General features: G+C 40.4%; 2 protein-coding genes and 1 long non-coding RNA gene across 6 annotated transcripts; 2 read left to right on the top strand and 1 right to left on the bottom strand.

Moving 5' to 3' along the window:
* Positions 1-519: 519 nt before the first annotated feature.
* Positions 520-5761, top strand: cidea (cell death inducing DFFA like effector a). 2 transcript variants are annotated; one of them, XM_041968464.1, is made up of 5 exons: positions 520-657; positions 3423-3561; positions 3682-3837; positions 4958-5023; positions 5374-5761. In XM_041968464.1, the coding sequence occupies exons 1-5, from the start codon at positions 590-592 to the stop codon at positions 5488-5490; spliced, it is 546 nt and encodes a 181-aa protein (XP_041824398.1). In that variant the 5' UTR covers positions 520-589; the 3' UTR covers positions 5491-5761. The 2 variants fall into 2 exon arrangements, with proteins under 2 accessions (XP_041824398.1, XP_041824397.1); XM_041968463.1 differs by having other exon boundaries at positions 4958-5130.
* A 1849-nt stretch (positions 5762-7610) lies between these two features.
* tubb6 (tubulin, beta 6 class V) lies at positions 7611-13726 on the top strand. 3 transcript variants are annotated; one of them, XM_041968703.1, is made up of 6 exons: positions 7611-7750; positions 9656-9764; positions 9841-9951; positions 10218-10333; positions 11787-11915; positions 12053-13726. In XM_041968703.1, exons 1-6 carry the CDS (start codon positions 7694-7696, stop codon positions 12869-12871), a joined length of 1341 nt encoding a protein of 446 aa, XP_041824637.1. In that variant the 5' UTR covers positions 7611-7693; the 3' UTR covers positions 12872-13726. The 3 variants fall into 3 exon arrangements, with proteins under 3 accessions (XP_041824637.1, XP_041824638.1, XP_041824639.1); XM_041968704.1 differs by lacking the exons at positions 7611-7750; positions 9656-9764; positions 9841-9951 and adding an exon at positions 9963-10114; XM_041968705.1 differs by lacking the exons at positions 7611-7750; positions 9656-9764; positions 9841-9951; positions 10218-10333 and adding an exon at positions 10753-11208.
* A 3730-nt stretch (positions 13727-17456) lies between these two features.
* LOC121629353 lies at positions 17457-17960 on the bottom strand. The gene is made up of 3 exons (XR_006008364.1): positions 17870-17960; positions 17733-17790; positions 17457-17628 (listed from the first exon to the last, which is right to left on the bottom strand). It is a non-coding gene; the product is annotated as an uncharacterized LOC121629353 (long non-coding RNA).
* Positions 17961-20469: the final 2509 nt, after the last annotated feature.

Below are 20469 nucleotides of genomic sequence, written 5' to 3'. Positions count from 1 at the left end.
AAAACATTTTGAAATGATAAAAAAAAAAAAACTGAATTATTTGATCAATTCTACACTAATTTACTAATTTTAGCATCAAATTTAGTTGTTTTTAGGCTAAACTGCAGCATAAATATGACAAAACCACAGTGGTGTTGAGAGCCATATCAATACCATCAACCTAAATGTTAAACTCTTCTTGTTATTTTTTTTTCTATTAATCAGTAAATAAATGCTGACACCCTACAAATAAAAAAAAAAGAATCACTTCATATTTAAACTATTGTGTCATAATTAACTTTTTAAAATTATTATTATTTTATACCTCAGAACTCAGATATAATATAATATAATATAATATAATATAATATAATATAATATAATATAATATAATATAATATAATATAATATAATATAATATAATATAATATAATATAATATAATTCTCGCTCCTTCTTCCCATTGGCTCTCCGCTCAGCTCGCTGACCAATAACATGGCGCCGTTGTTGATAAAAGGTTGCTTTGGTCCCCACGCCAGCAGGTGAAGTGGTGAACGTCGTCGGTCTGTTTAAATCGCTGCAGGACTATAATCTATCATTCTGACTTCACTATGGCGCCGCTGTCCATCCAGTCCGGAGTGAATTACGCGAAAACGCTGCTGCCAGAGACTCTAATGAGGTGAGAGGAACAAACAGCTGCTGGTTTTATGTCTCTGAAAACACACGCTGCTTCTTTTATCATTCTAAATGTGAAGATCTGATAGATTTGGTGCGTAATTTGACGAGGTTGGTCTCTTAACAGCAGATAGACATTCCTTCCGCAAGTGTGCTGCGTTTTTCCAGAGCGGAATGTGGAAATAATTAGTTTGTTCCATCCAACAAACTTTAGGCTCCAGTATGCGGAGGAAGTTTGTTTTCTCACAGTGAAACCATCTTAAATCACTTAATTTCACGCTTTCTAGTGAATTTATAGGCACTAATCTAGCTCTTTTCTTCGGTTTTTCAATTTCATGGAAAATATCAGCTCATTTTTAATCTGATGGCAGCAACGCATCTAAAATAGAAAAAAATAGTTCCATGGTGATTTTTGGCATTTTGTAGCATCCCCTCTTAACGACTGTCTGTCAACATCTGGAACATGAGGAGACCAGTTACCGGAGTTTTTGGAGAGGAATGTTGTCCCATTCTGGTCTGATGCAGGATTCTAGCTGCTCTACAGTCCTGGACTTTGGATGCTGGATTTCTGCTCTCATGATGCTTCACATATTTTGTATGGGTGAAAGATCGGGACTGCAGGCAGACCAGTTCAGCAGCTGGATTCTTCTCCTTTGAAGCCATGCTGTTGTGATGGATGCAGGATGTGGTTTAGCTGAAATCTGCCTGTCTGAAATGCTCCTTTTACACCCAGTCATGTTACTGACCTTTTCCAGCCTTTGTTGGGCCAGTTCCAACTTTTTTTGAGATTCGAAATGAGGTAATATTTTCCATGAAATGGTAAAATGTCTCCGTTTCATCATATGAAATATTGTTTATGTTCTATTGGGAATAAAATAAGGGTTTGGTTTTTTTACAGTGTCCCAACTTTCTTGACATTGGGGTTGTACCCATTTTCCCTGTTGCTGTCCTGCATAATTTGATATAAAACTGATTCTTTCTTGCAGGGTGTGAGGCTGTAACTCAGGAAGAACATTAAAGTCTTAAAAAAACACATCTGCAGCCCTTCTCTATAAACCAGATGGCAGAATGAGTGGAAATGCACTGAGAGGCCTTTCTGTAATAAGCATTGTTGTGTAACCTAAAAGTGCACACACACACACACACACACACACACACACACACATACATATATATATATATAACTTATGTCAGAAGCATAGTTCTCATGCTTAGTATGTCCACCTGCAGACTTTAGACTGAACAGCCTCAGTAATCCTGAAAGGAAGTAGTTTTGTAACAGTTAATACTTATGGAAGAATTAATGTGCATCAGCACACAACAACCTTGTGTGAAACACTAAGAGCAGCCTGTTCTTTTCTTGGATATGAACTGGAAAATGAATTCAGAGATGGAGGTTTTGCTTTGAAGAACTGACCTCTTTTATTGGTAGAGAGTAAAACAAAGGAACACAAAAAATATTTTAATAAACAGAAAAACTGTGATGCTGAAGACAGACGGCATCTTCAGAGGTCCACAGTATAGAATAGAATAGAATAGAAATGCTTTATTAATCCCTTTGGAGAGTCCTCAGGGAAATCTGGGTATCAGGTCGGTTCTCCAAAAGAGCTGCAGAAGTCCTACCTGTAGCCAAGAGGGAAAGATTTCACTCAGTCCATGCAGGGGTGCCCAACTCATGCACATCCTGGAAATGAGGAATGTTAACCACAGCGAGGAGGAAACTAGTAGGACACAAATACTTTTTTTTTTTTTTTTTTTTTGTCTCTAAATGTTGCTGCTCAGTATAACACAGACAAAACCTGCAGGCAGAACAAAGAAATGGCCTGAAGGACCCTGGTGTGAGCCTGTGATTATACAGATCAGCAGATTAAAGGTTATTTAAGGCTTCAATCCCACAGCTGCAACATTTAATACAGAGAATCCATTTATAAACCAGACGGCAATCAGTTTTTATTTATAGAACACTTTTTCATACAAAACAAATTCCAACACAAAGTACTTTACATTAGAAATATAAAAATCTTAACCCATTGAACCCCTCAGACCACGAGTCATATATACATACATACAAATAGATAAACACGCGCATACATATAAATAAAATGACGTACAAGCGCTGTTGTAACTCTCACCTGTCGCATTAAACAAAAGATGTTAAAGTGAGAAAATAAAATAATATAAAAAAAAAGGACAATAGAAAAATGGATCAAAGGTCATAAAAAACAGGAGTTAAATATTTAAACAAGTTAATATTGTGTTTAAAGAACATGACTAACCAGATTAAAAGCTGAGAGAAACATTTAAACATTGTTGACCTTTTGTATGTCAATGAGTCACATTATGGGTAGTTTCATAAACCGTAAATAGAAATTGTGAAAGCTGCTTTTCAGTGAACAAGCTCTTTAAATCTGACTGAGATCAGCCAGGAAACGGCTGAGAAACCTTTTTATGTCTGGACGAACCAAGTCAGCCACGACTGTTTGTCAGTCTGAGTTTTCATGAGGAAGTTTTGGCTGCAAAGATTTTCAATTAACTACAAAACATAAGTGATTTTGCTTTTGCTAAATTTAAAACACGACCAAACAATTCAGTTTTCTTCCATCTATGGGGGAAAGCAAGCAAGACAAGTTAAAAATGAGAAATATTTTCATTTTTAGCTGAAATAAACATGAAATATGCTGAAAAATGAATCTCACATTCAATGTTTTTAGACAAAACGATTAATATCAAACTTCATTAAAGCTTTCTTGTCTGTTCTGGTTGTTTCAGGTCTGTGTCGACGGTCCAGACCACCATCTCCCGCCGCATCCTGCCCTCTTCTCAGCCTCGCTGTTACAGAGTCTGCACCCACAGCCGGAGGCGGCGCAGAAATCTGCTGGCGTCCTCTCTTGATGAGCTGCTGGAGCAGGTGAAGACAGACTGTCCCACTGGGACGTTACACGAGCGTTTATAGCTGCTGCTTTTTCATCATCCTGTCAGAAAATTAGCTCGACGATGGCATCTTCTGTGTAATGGTGTCCTTTCTCAGGCAGAGACGGTGTTCATGATGTCCCGTTACAACTTCCTGACCCTGGTCCTGGAGGAGGACGGGGCTGTGGTGGACTCTGAGGAGTTCTTCCAGTCACTGCCCAGCAACATACCGCTGATGGTGCTCGACAAAGGAGAGATGTGGACTGAGAACAAGGTGAGAGTTACTTTATCTTTAAAATGACATTAAATATTATCTGCTACAATCAATATTCAGTCAACATAACAGCACGAAGATGCACTTAAAGTGAACTGTTTCTATACACATTTTGCACAAGTAGTCCCAATACATACCACTAAATACTAAAAATATATATAAATAATAGGGCTGGCTAATGATAATAATAATTACAGTTTACAAATGAATGAATTAGTATTAACAGAAAGAGCCAGTGCTCACAAATATTTAATGTTAACTGACCTTTACTTTTTTACATTAAATGATCTCTTTAGTTGTAATAATCAGTTCAATATTTGATAAATTTGAGACCTTAAATAAAGGTCTCATTTGTGCCACCTTTTTCTTGCCCTCTGGGTACAGATGTAGCTGCTATGCAGGAAGGTTTGTTTTGGGAAAAACTTGATGCTCACAGCCATAGCTGTCCTGTTTTCTGTTTTTCTTTTTCTTGCTCTGCTTCATTATTGTTGTTTTTGTTTGGTTCAGTATGGTCTACTTTGGGGATGTTTATTATGTGGACTTCAGGGTTCTTGTCTGTCTGTCTGTCAGGGGACAATAATGTCTAAGCTAACACGGACGGGCTGAAAAAGAAAAAAAAGAAAAGAATTAAGGTGCTGCAGTCGTCCAGGCAAAGTTCAGACCTCAGTGTGATTGAAATGCTGTGGTGGGCCCCTCAGAGAGCTGCAGAAACCAGTCCTGCAAAACTTAATGAAGTAAAGTAACGCTGGAAAGAAGAGTTTACCAAAATTCCTCCACAACCATGATATAGAGAAGAAAAGCTGAATATTGGTAAATGAGCTTTTACAAGTTGCAGAATCATGGAGTAGATGGAGTTTTTCACAAACTGAGTTTTAGTTTAATAAATAATGAATAATTTCAGCACCTGGTGAGGACCAGGTGATTATGTTCATGTCCTGACAGCTAAAACCTTAGAATTGAACCATTTTCATGTTGAAACACACAGTTGTTTCTTGCAGTTCTTCCAGCAGATGGCAGCAGAGAGCTGATGTTCAGTAAGCGCGTGCTATTTCAAGCTTTTAGAGTTTGGTTTGAAGCCGGTGGTTAAGATATTTACAGATTTGTTTTCTGCATGTTTCAGATCCTCCCGAGTTTCCGCGAGCCAAAGAAGAGCGGAATCGCCAAACTGACCTTTGACCTGTACAAGGTGCACCCCAAGGACTTCCTGTGCTGCCTCGCCATCAGAGCCACTCTGTATGAGGTCTACACGCTGTCCTATGACTTGAAATGCACCAGGGTCAAACACGTCATCAAGTAGGTTAAAATCTGTTTGGATCAGCCTCCAAATCAGATTAAAACTGTCAGTTTTACCTGAACACACCATCCTGTTAACCTGAGGAGGCAGTTTTATCTAATGTTAGCATTTAGTAGCTAACGTTAGCTCACATGTTCTGTGTACATTTCATTCCCTTTCAGTTTGCTGCCTTTCTCTGCTTTTCTACTAACTCTCTCTCTCTCTCTCTCTCTCTCTCTCTCTGTGTGTGTGTGTGTGGTCAGATCGGTGCTTCGCTGCGTCACCTGTCTGACCAGACTGACCGGACAGCTGCTGCTCTGCACGTCCTCGTCGCTGCTGCAGTTCACCGGAGGAGACGAGTGTTAGCGGTTCGATGCTGAGGCGGGACTGACTGATCGGTTCACGTTGGAGACGCCGCGTAGAGCTGAAACAGATGATCAGATCTCAGATGATGAGCATGTTTAACGTCTCCTGTCACTGAATCTCCTTGTTTTATGTTTGTGTGTGTAGATGTAAAGGAGGGAATTCATCATTTCACAGGGTTTTTCTGGATGTTTTTAAGTTTTATTTGAACTGTTGGAAAGTCAGTGGCTGTCAATTTGATTAGTGTGTGATTGTAAATCAAATTTATGAATAAAGGTTAGTTTTTTAGCCTCTGGGGTTTTGTTTTCAAGAGTTTGATGTTTCTTTTCTTTTAAGCGGTGAGTTTGACGTGTTCCCACAGTTTTTCTTCAGGAGGAGCAGCTGGAGTAAACTGACACCAGCAGCAGCTGACCCATGCTTCATCATCCTCCTCCTCAGTGGGGGAATGTCTGGCACATGTTCAGCCAGAGAAAATATCTGTAACAGTCATCTTGCTTGATTACATCCACTCATGCTGACAGTTTAGGAGAAAGTGTGTGTTACAGCCAGCTGATGTTAGTCTGAACCAAGTCCGAGCAGCTTCTGTTTGCAGCTTTGTTGCCGTCTTACTGTGATAAAGAAAAGTGCATTGATTCAAGAAATATACTGCATCATACTCTTGAATTATTCTTACTGGGCATACTTCATGAAGTCCACCTTCGTAGTTCCAGGTTGGACCCCCTTTTAGATTCAGCATGGTGTTGGAAACATTTCTCAGAGACTTTATACCAAACTGACATGATGGCATCACACAGTTGCTGCAGACCTGTTGCCACTGATTTTCAGTCCAGTTCTTGTCATACCTCAGCCTTTTCTCCCTGTTTCCTTCCTTATGGCTTCTTGACGTTTTTCCTTTTCATGGAGACCATTTCTGATGAGGCTTCTGCCCACAATAGATGAATCAACTGAAGGTCCAGTTTGTCCTCCATGTGTCCAGTTACCTCAGACGGCACACCATGCTGAGATATAGAAAGTTTTCAGCTAACCATTCTTTGGCATTTTTTTTATTTATTTATTTTTTTAGCAGTAATGTTAATATCAAACTGTTCTGTGTTTGAAGGCTGCTAGTAATGAAGAGCTGGGTTCAGTTTAAAATTGGTTCTTGTTCATTTGTTATGTGTTGACAACACTGGTTCATCCCTTGAGTTTGGAGCCTTTTTATCTGGTTGAATGGTTCTTAGGTCAGAGTTAAGTGGCTGAAATAAGCCAGTTACAAGGACTAGACCAGAGGTTTCAATCTGCAGCTCCAGAGCAGCAAGTGTCTCTCTGGACCTTCCACAATTACACATAATACATGTTAAAAATGCCAAAGAACTAACTAATGTCGTTATATAGAGATTAAATAACAAATGCATTTTTTTAAATGATTTGTAATTTTTTTTCATTAAATAATTGCATTGAATTTCCACAACAAAATGACAATAAAAGTACCAGTAATATGTGTGTGTATATATATATACATACATAGTTGGAAACTTTGGGCTTTTAAAATTATTTTTACATAATTTTCCACAAATATCTACATTCCTATAGAAAGTCTGTCTATCCTTTTTTTGCAAACGTTTTGTTTTTTCTTTATTTTGAAACCCAAAAATAGATATTAAAAGGTGGTTCTTCAAAAATTACAACAAATTTCCTATCAAAAATGATAAATTGTCTTCTTTTTAAGGTCTGATAACAGTTTTAATTAGCTGAGCTGAGGGAAAATGGCTCTTTGGGTTATAAAGGCTGGAGACTCCTGGATTAGACTGAATATAGCCTAAGTGAAAAAGCAGAACATGTCCAGAGAGAAACTTAAAGTGGTCTTGATCAATAGTTCTCCAGCTTTCTGACTTTTTATAGTTTACAATCTGAGTACTGGGAGAAATGTAAAGCTCTCTACTTAGATCCAAAACTTTATTTTATCATTTAACTTTGGTTTTTAGATGAGATGAGTCAGAACCTTCCTCCTGCTTCTCTGTGGACAAACAGCTCTGAGTTTTCTGCTGACTGGGACGCAGTAAATGGTCACAATGAAAGCGGAATCCCGTGGGATGCCAGTTCCGCGATCAGGGCGTGGTCGCGTGAACGCGCGTGACCGTAGAAGGAGGCGATCAAGCTGGACGCGCACTCGCGCCGCGCAGACACACACCGGCATCCAGCGACAGAGCACAGAGCCCAGAACCGGGAGAAAACACAACCATGAGGGAAATAGTTCACATCCAGGCGGGACAGTGCGGGAACCAGATCGGAACCAAGGTACAGACCCGGTTCTCCTTCTCACTCACAACTTTTTAGCGCAGAATTTTCATGGAAATGTAGATTTTTGTTATCAGAGGCCTTAACTTAAATCAGTTTTTGTTGCTCAGTCTTACAGAAGATCAGTGCTGAGGAGTTCCGGATTGGTTTGGTCGTAAACTGGTTCTGAACCAGCAGAACTTTATTTTAAATCCACTAAAATACAAACTATAGGGAGACTTTATCCAAATAATGCAAAAATGTTTATTCACTTAAACGGCTTCAAACAATCTGAATCCAGATAATGAACAACTTTGCAGAAAAATATGAGTTTTTAATCAATAAATAGACAGTTGCAGCTGCACAGCCTGTAAATCCTCCATTCAGTCAGTCACATCCAGGAGAACGGCGGCATTTTACAGCTGATTATAATGACATTATTCTAATTAAATTAACCAATTTCTGACAAATAAACGTGCTCTTTTCTTAAATAATTTAGTATAACTAAAGTTATTTAAACGAAACTCTCTTTTCTACCAGTGTTCAGATGAAAAGAGGATGTTTCGGTGGAGGATATATTCAGCTGCTCTTCACAGAGTGACTGTTGTGGGGGAGTGAAGTGAACTCTGAGCCACTGAGACTATGCAAGGAATCTGCATGAACACACACTCACACACACACACACAAAGCTGCGCCCGTATGGCTTCTCAGGACTGGATGTTGAAGGAGAGCGAGCAGTTCAGACAGAGAGGAAAGTGAAACTTGAGAACCACGTTCTGAGACTGCAGAGGGATGAGAAAATAACTGAGGAGTGACACATCCTTTTTCTAAACATGACTCAGCCTGTAGATAAAAGTTTCATTTGGCTTCAGATCAGCCTGCAGAAATCAAGAAATAAAACTGTGACTGATTAAAGTCAGTCAGAGGAACAGAAGTGACCTGCATGGGTGGGTTAGACTGCGGACCACACGAAAAAACTCTGAGATTCATCATTTTCACTTTAAAATTAAACAGCTTGTAAAGTTGTAAGAAGGAAAACTAGAAACTCAGTCTGTTTTCCAGCAGGCTGTAGACATTGGTTACGCTTTCCACATAGACGTCTAGACCTCTAATTCAGTGGGTCAGATTACTGTCTGCAGACTTTAATCCAAACCAACTGAACAGAAAATACTGGGACTTGATTGTAGATAGTTGTACAGAAATGGGCTGGAAGTCTGAGTCTCTGTGGAGCAAAGCTGTTCAGAGGATCTGCAGTTTGTCAGAAATTGTGTGAGAAAATCACTGAACATGTTGAAGGACAAGAGAGAAAGTCTAAGACTGATACCTACAACCTTTGATCCTTCATCAAGAATCATAATTTTTAACAGCAGATATCAGCTCATAAACAAGGGAAACCTTTGTCATACTCTACAAATACAGAGATATATTCGCTAACTTGTGCAGAAAAGAAGCCACATGCTGACCTTGTCTGGAGTTCCAGAGGTGACGTCTCTGGACTCGGAGGCATCTGGACGGGACCATCACACAGTGGACAGTGTGATGAATCGGCACGTTCTGCAGACATCACAGCAGCGAGGCTGAGGAAGAAGAGGGTACTGGTGCTGGTCTGGCCTATCTCTAGTAGAGAATGTTGGAGAATTTAGAAATGACTACTACCCTGTTGAACACCTGAAGACAATGTTGGATTCTTTTGCACAAAGATGTTTCTCAAATTATGTCGGCATGACAGTCAGGGGCCAAAGTGAGTTGTTTTAAAAATGTTTTTTCTGTGTTTGGACTGTAATTAATAAGTATGGGGGTTAAAACCGATTAAGACAGAGATGTTGGTCAGTGAACGCACCATGCAGACTGGAATGGCTGAATCATAAAATCAGATGATTAAAATGGTCATCTTTTTCTTTCTGCTTGTTGCTATGGCTGATTCAGTTCTGGGAAGTGATCAGTGATGAGCACGGCATCGACGCTGCAGGAAACTACGTGGGTGACTCGACTCTTCAGCTGGACAGGATCAACGTCTACTACAATGAAGCATCCTGTAAGATGTGTGTCATGAACATCCCCCGCTTGGTGTGAGTTTGTACAAAGCTGCAATGACTCTCCTGTTTGTGTAGCACATAAATATGTCCCCCGGGCCGTGTTGGTGGACCTGGAACCAGGAACCATGGACAGCGTTCGTTCTGGGACCTTTGGACAGCTCTTCAGACCAGACAACTTCATCTTTGGTGATGTGTTTTTCTGTGTTTGGAATGATTAATCTGTGGCGTTATGGAGGTTTGTGATTACAGACGAGGAGCAGCAGGAAACTTTCCAGCTTTTAATCCGTTCAGTAAACAGACAGAGACGACTGCAGCATTTGTTTTATAAACTGATGTCAGAGAAGAGGAGGTGGGATGTTCTTGATGTGTTTTGCCCACCATCTGAGAAATGGGTCGCCACCAGCTGCAGAGTGTATGTCATTTCATGTTTCATACCTGGATTTTCTCTGCAGGTCAGACAGGTGCTGGGAACAACTGGGCCAAAGGTCACTACACAGAGGGGGCGGAGCTAGTGGACTCGGTCCTGGATATAGTGAGGAAGGAATGTGAACACTGCGACTGTCTGCAGGTAAAATAAGGTGTTTTTTTTTTTTTTGTTGTTGTTTATTGGATGGGCTCCAGTGGTGGAGTCAAGAGGCTGGTGGGTCTTAGCCTCAGGGACAGGGTAAGGAGTTCAGAGGGGGGCCCCTCCTACACATCAGAAGCAATCAGGCTCTGATCAGGATACCTCATGGTCACCTCTCTTTGGAGCAGGGGTAGCCAACGTCGGTCCTCGAGGGCACCAATCCGGCAGGTTTTCCAGATTTCCCTGCTCCAACACACCTGACTCAAATTAAATGGATCCAACAGCCTATAAGGATCTCCACAATGACTTGTTAGTTTAAGTCAGGTGTGTTGGAGCAGGGAAATCTGGAAAACCTGCCGGATTGGTGCCCTCGAGGACCGACGTTGGCTACCCCTGCTTTGGAGGGTCTTGGAACACACCCGACTGGGACAAGTCCCTGAAGTGGACCTACAACACTCTGGAGAATGCCTTGGGATCCCTGGACATTGTCTTTGGGGTGAAGGATGTCTGGGGCTTCCCTTCTTGACCTGTTGCTTCTGTGGCCTGACCTCAGATTAGTGATAGTGTGGTGGGAAAGACTTCCACTTTTCACTTTCCCTCCAATTTGCACCTAGCAGGTGCAACCCATTGAGGGGTAATTGTAAAGCAGAGCAGGCAGCTTTTTAGCTGGCTTGGTGTCTGCTTCTCAGGGTGTGGCTTCTTCCTTCTGGGGCTGGTTGGCAATGGCGCGGTCGGTCTTGCTAAGAGACTCTGATCGCTGATTCACCTGTGGCAGTTTGCTGGCCGTGGTTGGGGCAGCCTGTATTGATTCTGCCTTTGTCAGGTGGACTGTCAAGTTTCTTTCAGATACTTGAGTTTCACTTCAGTGGAGAGAAAAGGTTAGACTCAAAAGAATATAGTCTAGACTCGGGTACGATTGGGGACTCGGAATGTTCTTCCGGTCCAAGTTTGCTTTCAAACAGCTCTTTGTTTAATGAAGTGAACCTTTTGAACAACATATTCCCCTCCTTGCTCGAGGTGGTGCTGCATCATTACTAAAGGAGAAGACAAGACAAACAACGAACAAGAAAACTTGCTCATCTATTAATTAATGGAGAACAAGTTCTGTTTCTTATAAGTTGTCATCCATTTCTTACATTTGGCCCACTTGAAGTTAACCAAAACCTATGTTTTTAGGTGAACCAGGGTTTGCTTGTTTGATGCTCATCAGTTCGGTTGCACATTCACACTGCCCCAAACGAACTGGACTTTCTATGCATACAAACCAGGATTAGATTCAGAAGGGCTGGTGTGAATGCACCTTTAAAAAACCAGTGGATTAAACCAACTTTATGTAAAAAACACATGTTGATGAATGGATCAATTTAATAAAGTTCACAATTATGAGAGAAAAACTTCACAGTGCATCTTTGCAGCCGAGTTCTGTTTCATCGGTTTGCTGTAATTCTGCCTGCAGGGCTTCCAGATGACTCATTCACTGGGAGGGGGCACCGGCTCAGGTATGGGCACTCTGCTGATCAGCAAGATCAGGGAGGAGTACCCCGACCGCATCATGAACACCTTCAGCGTCATGCCCTCCCCGAAGGTACCTCATCTGTTGCTACTTTCACTGTGTTGCGTCATTCTGCTGCAGTTATCCAAAATTCATGTCATGACTATGTTTCGGCCTCTCTTCTGTGACACCTTGATGTTTTTATCCCTAAACTGCCTTTGACCCATCAGGTGTCAGACACGGTGGTGGAGCCCTACAACGCCACCCTGTCGGTTCATCAGCTGGTGGAAAACACAGATGAGACCTACTGCATAGACAACGAGGCCCTTTATGACATCTGCTTCCGTACCCTAAAACTCACAACGCCCACCTACGGCGACCTCAACCACCTGGTGTCAGCCACCATGAGCGGTGTGACGACCTCGCTCCGTTTCCCCGGACAGCTTAACGCAGACCTCCGCAAACTAGCTGTCAACATGGTGCCCTTCCCCAGACTCCACTTCTTTATGCCAGGGTTCGCCCCTTTGACGGCGAGAGGCAGCCAGCAGTATAGGGCGCTCACTGTTCCTGAGCTCACTCAGCAGATGTTTGATGCCAGGAACATGATGGCGGCCTGCGACCCCCGCCATGGGCGCTACCTGACTGTCGCCACAGTCTTCCGTGGGCCCATGTCCATGAAGGAGGTGGACGAGCAGATGCTGAACATCCAGAACAAGAACAGCAGCTACTTCGTGGAGTGGATCCCCAACAACGTAAAGGTGGCCGTCTGCGACATCGCCCCCCGCGGGCTAAAGATGGCCGCCACCTTCATCGGCAACAGCACAGCCATTCAGGAGCTGTTCAAGCGGATCTCGGAGCAGTTCTCGGCCATGTTCAGACGGAAGGCTTTCCTGCACTGGTTTACCGGCGAGGGAATGGACGAGATGGAGTTCACGGAGGCGGAGAGCAACATGAACGATCTGGTGTCGGAGTACCAGCAATACCAGGAGGCCACAGCCAACGACAGCGAGGAGAACTTTGAGGATGAAGACGACGAGATCAATGAGTAAGGAGAGCGAACACACCTGGTAAAGAACACTGGTTAACATGGGAAGTCAGAATAATACAGTTTAGTTAATCTAACAGCGAATAGGAGTCACTTCGACTTAGTAACTGTCAGCTGTCAAAAATCAACTTAAAATAAAAACTTTGGAGAGGTTTTTAATTATTAATTATTTAAGATTTGCGCTTTAAAAGGAATAAAATATTTTTATTATTAAAGCATCTAATAGATGTTGAAAAGTTAACAAAATGATGATTATAATTAACCAAGTTCTTCAAATCCAAACATGTACTCAAAACTCATGACACTTTCTTTTCCTGAGCCTCATCAAACCTCATCATACCGATCACATGGATGTTAGAAATGTAAAGATAAGTTATGATACTGTGGTTTGAATAAAGTGGTAACCATTAAATTTAAAGCTAAGCTGCACACTCAACACATTTGTTGCCTTTTGACCTGCAGAGATCTGCCCTGATCACATTTATAAATGTTGTTTCAGGCATTTAAACGCCTACAATAAAGGTTGGTTTTGAAGCTAAAATTTTGGTTAACAGACCATCTCGAGTGTGCGCTGAACTTGCAGCAACAAACGTTGTGTTGCATAGTTGTCTGAAGAAGCTTGCGTTACTGCCCCCTGCAGGACTAAGTGTGGAAGTGATGCTGTGATCTGATGGTGTCTGTTTGCTACAGGCTGACTGGTTCCAGTGGTACCCTAACAGAACCAGTTCCCAAAATAGGTCCCAGACATGTTCGTTGTTCCTCATTTAACTCCTTATTGGCACTTTTTGTATGTGTTTGTGTTATGATTTTTGTACATCTTTACAAGCTGAGAGGTTAAAATAAAAACTTTGTTCAAGGCTTTAAGCTGGTAGTGTGTCTATGTGTTTGCAATCAAATCTGTATCTTGGGTTCCTCTGCATCTGACCTGCTGCAGTATATTTATGATAAACATGATGATAATCTGAATGAACGAGCTGATCTTGTAAAACCACATTATATGGGCATTCAGCTGTGAAGCTGTTCAAACTGAAACAATCCTTTCATTTCCTGTGATACTACTACTTTTTTAAGATGCCTTTTTGACAGACAAAAGTGTCCATGCTGATTAATAACCGGATTTAGATTAAATCCTGCAGCTTTCTGCAAATTTGCTGAACAGGATTTGATTTTATCTGATATTAAATAATACTCACATTATTTTTTTTACAAGCAAAATACTGGCTTTTACTATTTTAATAGTAATAATATTAAGCTCCGATAAGGACCTGATTTAATAAGTTATTCTTTTTCTTCAAACTTCCACAGAATTCAGTGAGACTTGACTTTGCAGTTTTTGCATGATACTCTCTAACAAACATCACAAACATCTGTAACATTCACACTAAACCTCAAGTTCAAAGTCTTTACTATCATAATACAAGTAAAATGAAAATTTAAGGGGGCAACTCTTTAAAGTGCTTACATAATACACTAAAATAAACAATAGTATTAAATATGCATGGACTAAAAGTACAGTTTAAAAATCATAGTAGCACAGAGGATGACATACTTAGAAGAGCAGTATTTACCACTGTTTAAAGAAAAGACTGCAGGTTTTGGGGGGATATTGCACAGAGGTAGGGAATATTTAAGTGCAGGTGGGAGTTGGTTAGTACATATTTGAGTTCAGAGTGGTGATAGATTTGTGAAAGAAATCTGCTTTTTAAGCTTTTTGTTTACAGATACTAAAAGAACAAAATAGCAGGACACTGACCTGCTTCCTGTTCGGTCTGGATTAAATCCTTTTCTTTTTAAATACTCAGTTTTACTTCAGGATCTGCTTTGCATTGAGACTAAGGATGTCCCATTTACAGATTTCTTTTTTGTTATGATTATTATAAAAAACATAATCACAATTTTAAGATTAAGATGATTATTATGCATTATTTTCCCAACTCTAAATGTGTAAAATCACATGAACACAAAGGTCTTTATGTTTAAATTAGGGCTGTCAAAATAAACATGCTAATGCAAAGAGATCAATCTGTGGAAGTAACATGTTTTATTTTTCTTCTTTTTACACAGTAACATGTAAAGTTGTTACTTATGTTGTATCAAAACTCAGAATTTGGCATTATGATTGCAAGAGAAGCTTATTTTTGGCATATCGGTATCTTATCACACCGGGTAATGGAGTCTGCCAAAAACCAGTTTCTCCAGCTTATTTATGAAGACAGTTTGAACCCTACATTTGGCGGATGGCCGCAGGACGACCCATGTGGTATATCAAATAACTTTGTTTTCATTCCGTATGCAAGTTGCGTTGATCTATGCTGCTGCTATCGTTCACACATGATCTTTTAAGGAAAATGATTGTATCATCTCTATTTCAGACAAAACTGAACAGTGAATTTCAGAAATGTAGAAAGGTCCTGTACAGCAGCAGAGCTCAGAGTCCGGCCCGCTGTACTGCTGAGCTGAGCCTGTTAATCTGCCTCCAGCAGCGCCCTGTGTGAGAACTGATTTCCCAGCACTTCTGTTTGTGTGGTGGATTAAATGTACAGCAGCAGCAGCAGTCGCTGTCAAAAACAAAACGCTTGGCTCATGTCTGTGGATCCATTCTCCATCTGTGGCTCTTTGTCTCTGCAACATGCAGTTTTCAGCAGTGTGGATGTTTCACAGCAAGGCTGTTAAATCATGTTGGAGACGCTGAACAGTGATGAAGAGGAGGGACCGTGGTGCTCCGGACTGCTTCATGCTCACAACATGACCAGTCCTTATAAAGGCAACCACCGCCTTCAGGAACAGCTGCCCATATGTGTAGATCATCAACTAACTGGTACCTCCCAAAGTCCTCAATACTGGGACAAAATAAAATTTCTCAAGCAAAGTTTTCTCCTCTTTAACTTTTCACAATCTCCTTCAACTGTGTGTAAGAAATAACTGGAAAATGTCCGATAATAAAGACTGATGGAGGGAAAAAATCATGAGAACTTGGAAAGAGATGACTAAGCTGAAAATCACAAATCTCTGCAGGTCATCTCCACATGTACACGACCATATTGACAAACACATTCTTCTCTGTGTTTGTGCATTTCAGCCTCATGGAAATGCATGAAAATTAATTCTCTTCTAATGTGAATATTTTAGATTTTTCAGCTGTGCAGTCTATGTGTAGACGGGATAACCGTTTACACGTAGACTGAATCCCTGCAGCAGAAATAACATCTGCTCAAGGGCTGAAACACATCTGCAGGGCTTATTTATGACTGCATATGTGTGTTTTTTTATGACCTTAAACTCACTGTTGTCGTTTGTCCAACAGGAGCTGGGATGCAGAGCAGCATCCCGATGAGCCAATCAGAGAACAGGAAGTCAGCAGCCCAGGCAGCTAGAGGTGGAGGCGAGATTAAAAAAAAAAAAAAAAACCTCCTGATTTTTACTTTTATTAAGAAATCTTAACACTGAAGTGTAATATTTCACAATGAGCTGCTTCATAGGATGAGTGTTTGTGTCTCTGGATGATGTTTTCATGTTTGTTGAACAGAAAATAAACAGGAAAAACGTTAAAATGTGCCTGAAATGAAGAGTTTTGCTTTCATATGTTTTCTTAGCAAAGCTGTACCAAAAACCTGAAACCACAAAGCTTGAAGTCCAGAATAATAACAGCCGAGTCAGTGGGCCTGTGAGGACCTCTAGTGGTCCCACCTGGAAACTACAACCTCATTAAAAAGAAATCAGCCTGAAGTCACAGTGATGAGATCGTGTTAAAAACTGTGACAAAGTGCAGGAACAATAAAAGACTTTAATCCTGACACTCACTCTGTCAGGATGTTTTTTTTATTCCTAAATGCATTTCTTAGTAAAACAAATTAGATAAAATATTGAAGTACAGTACTTCAATGTTTAATTTAGATTAATAATCTTTGAAATATGCTTTCATGTTATTTTCCACACCTGTCTCAGAAACACAGAAACTAAGAAAATTTGTGTTTGGTTGTTTGTTTCTTTTTAATAAAACCAGTGGTGTTGTATTATACATTGTTGGGAAGCCTCATTAATCACCTTTACAACAAAGTATAACTTGTAGGAACGGTGCTTCTGTGGAATGAGCAACAGCAATTAAAATCGACACCTACTTATCTCTCTCACACACACTCTCATTCCCAAAGCACCTAACACACACACACACACACACACACACACACACACACACACACACACATACATAATAATAATAATTTAATCTGGCTCGTGAGGAAACGTTGAACGTAGAATGACATTCTAGAGCCAGTGGTGTTCCCATTACCTCCAGAATCTGACACATAACTCCATCCTCCAGGATGACAACACACTCCGCTGGGAGTTCAGACCTCAACCCAACTGAACATTTGTGGGAACCAACACAACCACATTGGTTGGCTTTCAGCAACTGCTGGTTTAAGAAAGGGATGCCAAAATATGACCAGAAGCACCTTCCTTACAAGTTATACCCCGTTCTGAGGTCTATCCCACTCGTATTATTACAGGGAAGAAATCAGTTCAAGCTGACGAGCTCAGAAAGCAAGCTGCATTTTAGGAAATAAAGTTTATTGTTTTAGTCTGACAAATGACTTTAATAGTACAATTTCCTTATAGTCATAGTAAACAACATATGTTTTTATTCTCAACAAATCAAACATTTAAAAGATGTTGTAGTTCCTGATGTCCTGTAACTGTCAAAATTGACCAGTAGATGGTGCTGCAACACAGCTCTATCTCCAAACGAACATCTGCTGCTTCCTTAAGAGTTAGAGGGTTAAAACTTGATTATAGAGAAATGCCTTATTTAAATAAAGGCTTCAGATTTACACAGCAGGAGTAAGAAGGTGAGCATGTGCATTTACCTGCAACATAAATGAATGCACCTTTTCCCCTGATGTAAGCAGCATTCTGTCTCCTCTCCTGCAAATTAAATGAACATAAAACCTGAATGTGCTGAGCCAATATCTTTGCAGAAAATGTCTCTAGTTGTTTAACATACCTGTGAGATGTGCTGCCTCCTCTAACGAGCCAGCTCAGATAATTGGCTGCAGCTAACAAGGAGGCTCAGATGAGTGGATAATGGGAACGAGAGCCATGCCATGGACTGACAACACCTGCAGAGATGAGGATTTAATTGGCAATTACACAGAGAGACTGCTGACAGAGAGTTGCAGAAGCTGCAGCTGCTGTCCTGCAGAAACCAACAGGTTTCTGTTTTCCACATTTTTCCTACAATCTGTGTGTGTGTTTATCATTACTGACTTTGCTTCTATATTTAGACTGAAGCAGACAGTGTGAATCTGCAAGCACTCAAAAGTCATTTTCAAAAGAAAGATAAATAATTCAGGGCTCAGGTGAAATAAATAGTTTTCTTTCCGTAGAGCTCAGACTTTGAAACTTAAAATGACTCTGTTCTGTTCAGTAAACAGAAACTGATGAAACAGCTCAGTATCTAAAACTGCTGAATGACTTTCTGACGCATCACTGCCAGTTTACTTTAGTTAGAGGAGCGAGTTAAAGTGTCTGCAGTACCGCTGTCAGATCTTTATAAGTTCTGTTAGTAAAAACAACTTTCATCAACCTCATTACATATCAATTGGACATCGGATGTCAGGACAACATCTAACACCACCATTACTCCTCGTGACAGCACAGTGCTCATATTCTATTGTTTTTTAATAATCTTGTCAAGTTACAAAGATCATAGATCTTCAAATCTCAGCCAACACCATCCTGACCAAGAGTACCAACATTTAAGACCAACCTAAATTCCTCTGCCTGGTCCAACCAGCTGTCCCAGCACCTCCATTTTACAGATGTTTGGCATGTCTTTCCGTTGAGCATATCGATCTGTTGAGGTGACTACATTTGGATCTCAAAAAGAAAAGCTGCCGTTACCCGTAAAGCCAGGAGGAGAATTTGGTTTGGACCTTGAAGATTGGTGACCTAAACCCAAAGCTGAATCACTGATCAATAGATCATCTTCAGTGTGAACACTTCTGTATAAGCAGAAGTTTGATCAGTTTGCTGCTCTGCTGCATCCAGATGTGTGTTAACACAATGCCAAGGAGGAAAGACATCAGCAATGATCGTAGTTGCTACCCATCAATCTGAGAAGTTTTGTAAGGTCAGGATACATAAAACCTGAGAATTGAAAGACTGTACTGATTACTGAACATATTAACATGCTTCACAGATTATTTACAGTAATTAAACATTGTCACTGGAAAAGTTTGTATTTACCAGAAAAGTCTGTGGAAGAAGCTGAACCTGAGTCTGAACAAATTCCTCTCATTCAGTCTTTTATTAAAAAGAAATCCAAACAAAGTCAGATTGTTTTCTTTATCTGAAATCATACCAACACAGTTTGTTTTTGTTTTTCTTTTCTTGCTGTTCAGACTGAATGAAAGAAAACTAAAGGAAAACTTTAATTAAAACTGTTGTTTGTGAGCTGATCTTATCTCCACCCTCGAGGCTACAGAGCACCTCTGTCATTTGGATCTCAAGTAAATATCTCAGCCTCAGAGGAGGAAGAAAAACAAAGCACAGAATAATAATGAGCATATATTTAAACAGGAGCCAGTTCTGTCACAGCTAAAATGTTATTCCCTCCAGGATCTGGAGGAGACCAAAAACAGAGCTGGAAGAGGCTAAATAAATTCCCACTATGGATTCTGTCCAACTCACCAGTCAAATCTTGGCTCAAATAAAGTAATTTCTAACAATTACTGCCATCTAGTGGTCAAGTTGGAATAACAACAATCTCAAATACAGTTTCCCTTCTTCTGTCTTGATTTCTCTTCTTCATGTTTTTGCTTTTTTTGATGTGGTTGATTCATGAGCCATTGTCTGCTATTATGTGACAAGTCTTATTCATGCCTTGATAGCAGTAACATGGTTGCTCTCCTGTATGAGAAGGCCCATTACATAAATCAACACTCTAAAGTAACAAATCATTCTACCCAATGTTCACATTTTAATAGAAAGATAGTTTTTAATAATATTTCTTCTCACACGTCTTGGCTCTTACACAGTGTAACGTTAATGACCAGAAAGATCAACGATCGAGCATCTCGTTGTGTTTCTTGTTGCTGCACAGGCTGCAAAATCGTTGCATAATTTTTGTTTAAAGAGCAGCACGACGACTTGAACGCAGGAAGTGATGAATGGTTCTGGCTCCATGTGCCGACTTGTCAGCAGAACTCGGTTCATGTTTTCTTCTCACTGCAAAAAAAAAAAAAAAAAAAAAAAAAACCAGTGAAGTCATCTCCATGGCAACACTTCGTCTGTTTCAGCTTCACCCTCCTGGTCACATCTGACTCCAAGAAGACCAACATGGGAACAGCTGATCTTGACAGTTCACAAACCAAAGAGAAATAACGGATGATTCACCCTTTCAGTTATATACAGAATGTGAACCATTTTCTTGCTACAGTAGCCGTGAATGGACACAACAATCCAAACACAGCAGAGAGTTCAGGGTGAAGCACGGGGTATCATTAGATATCACCATGTCCTACATACTAGACCTTTAAGGTGTCTTAACATTAACATGTTTTTTTGCCCTAACATGTCTTACAAAAAGCATTTTCTGGCATT

The sequence above is a fragment of the Melanotaenia boesemani genome, chromosome 18, assembly GCF_017639745.1.
Source record: "Melanotaenia boesemani isolate fMelBoe1 chromosome 18, fMelBoe1.pri, whole genome shotgun sequence".
Classification (NCBI taxonomy): domain Eukaryota; kingdom Metazoa; phylum Chordata; class Actinopteri; order Atheriniformes; family Melanotaeniidae; genus Melanotaenia; species Melanotaenia boesemani.
The sequence above is the reverse complement of the archived record's forward strand: the minus strand, read 5'-3'. Positions and strand labels throughout refer to the sequence as shown.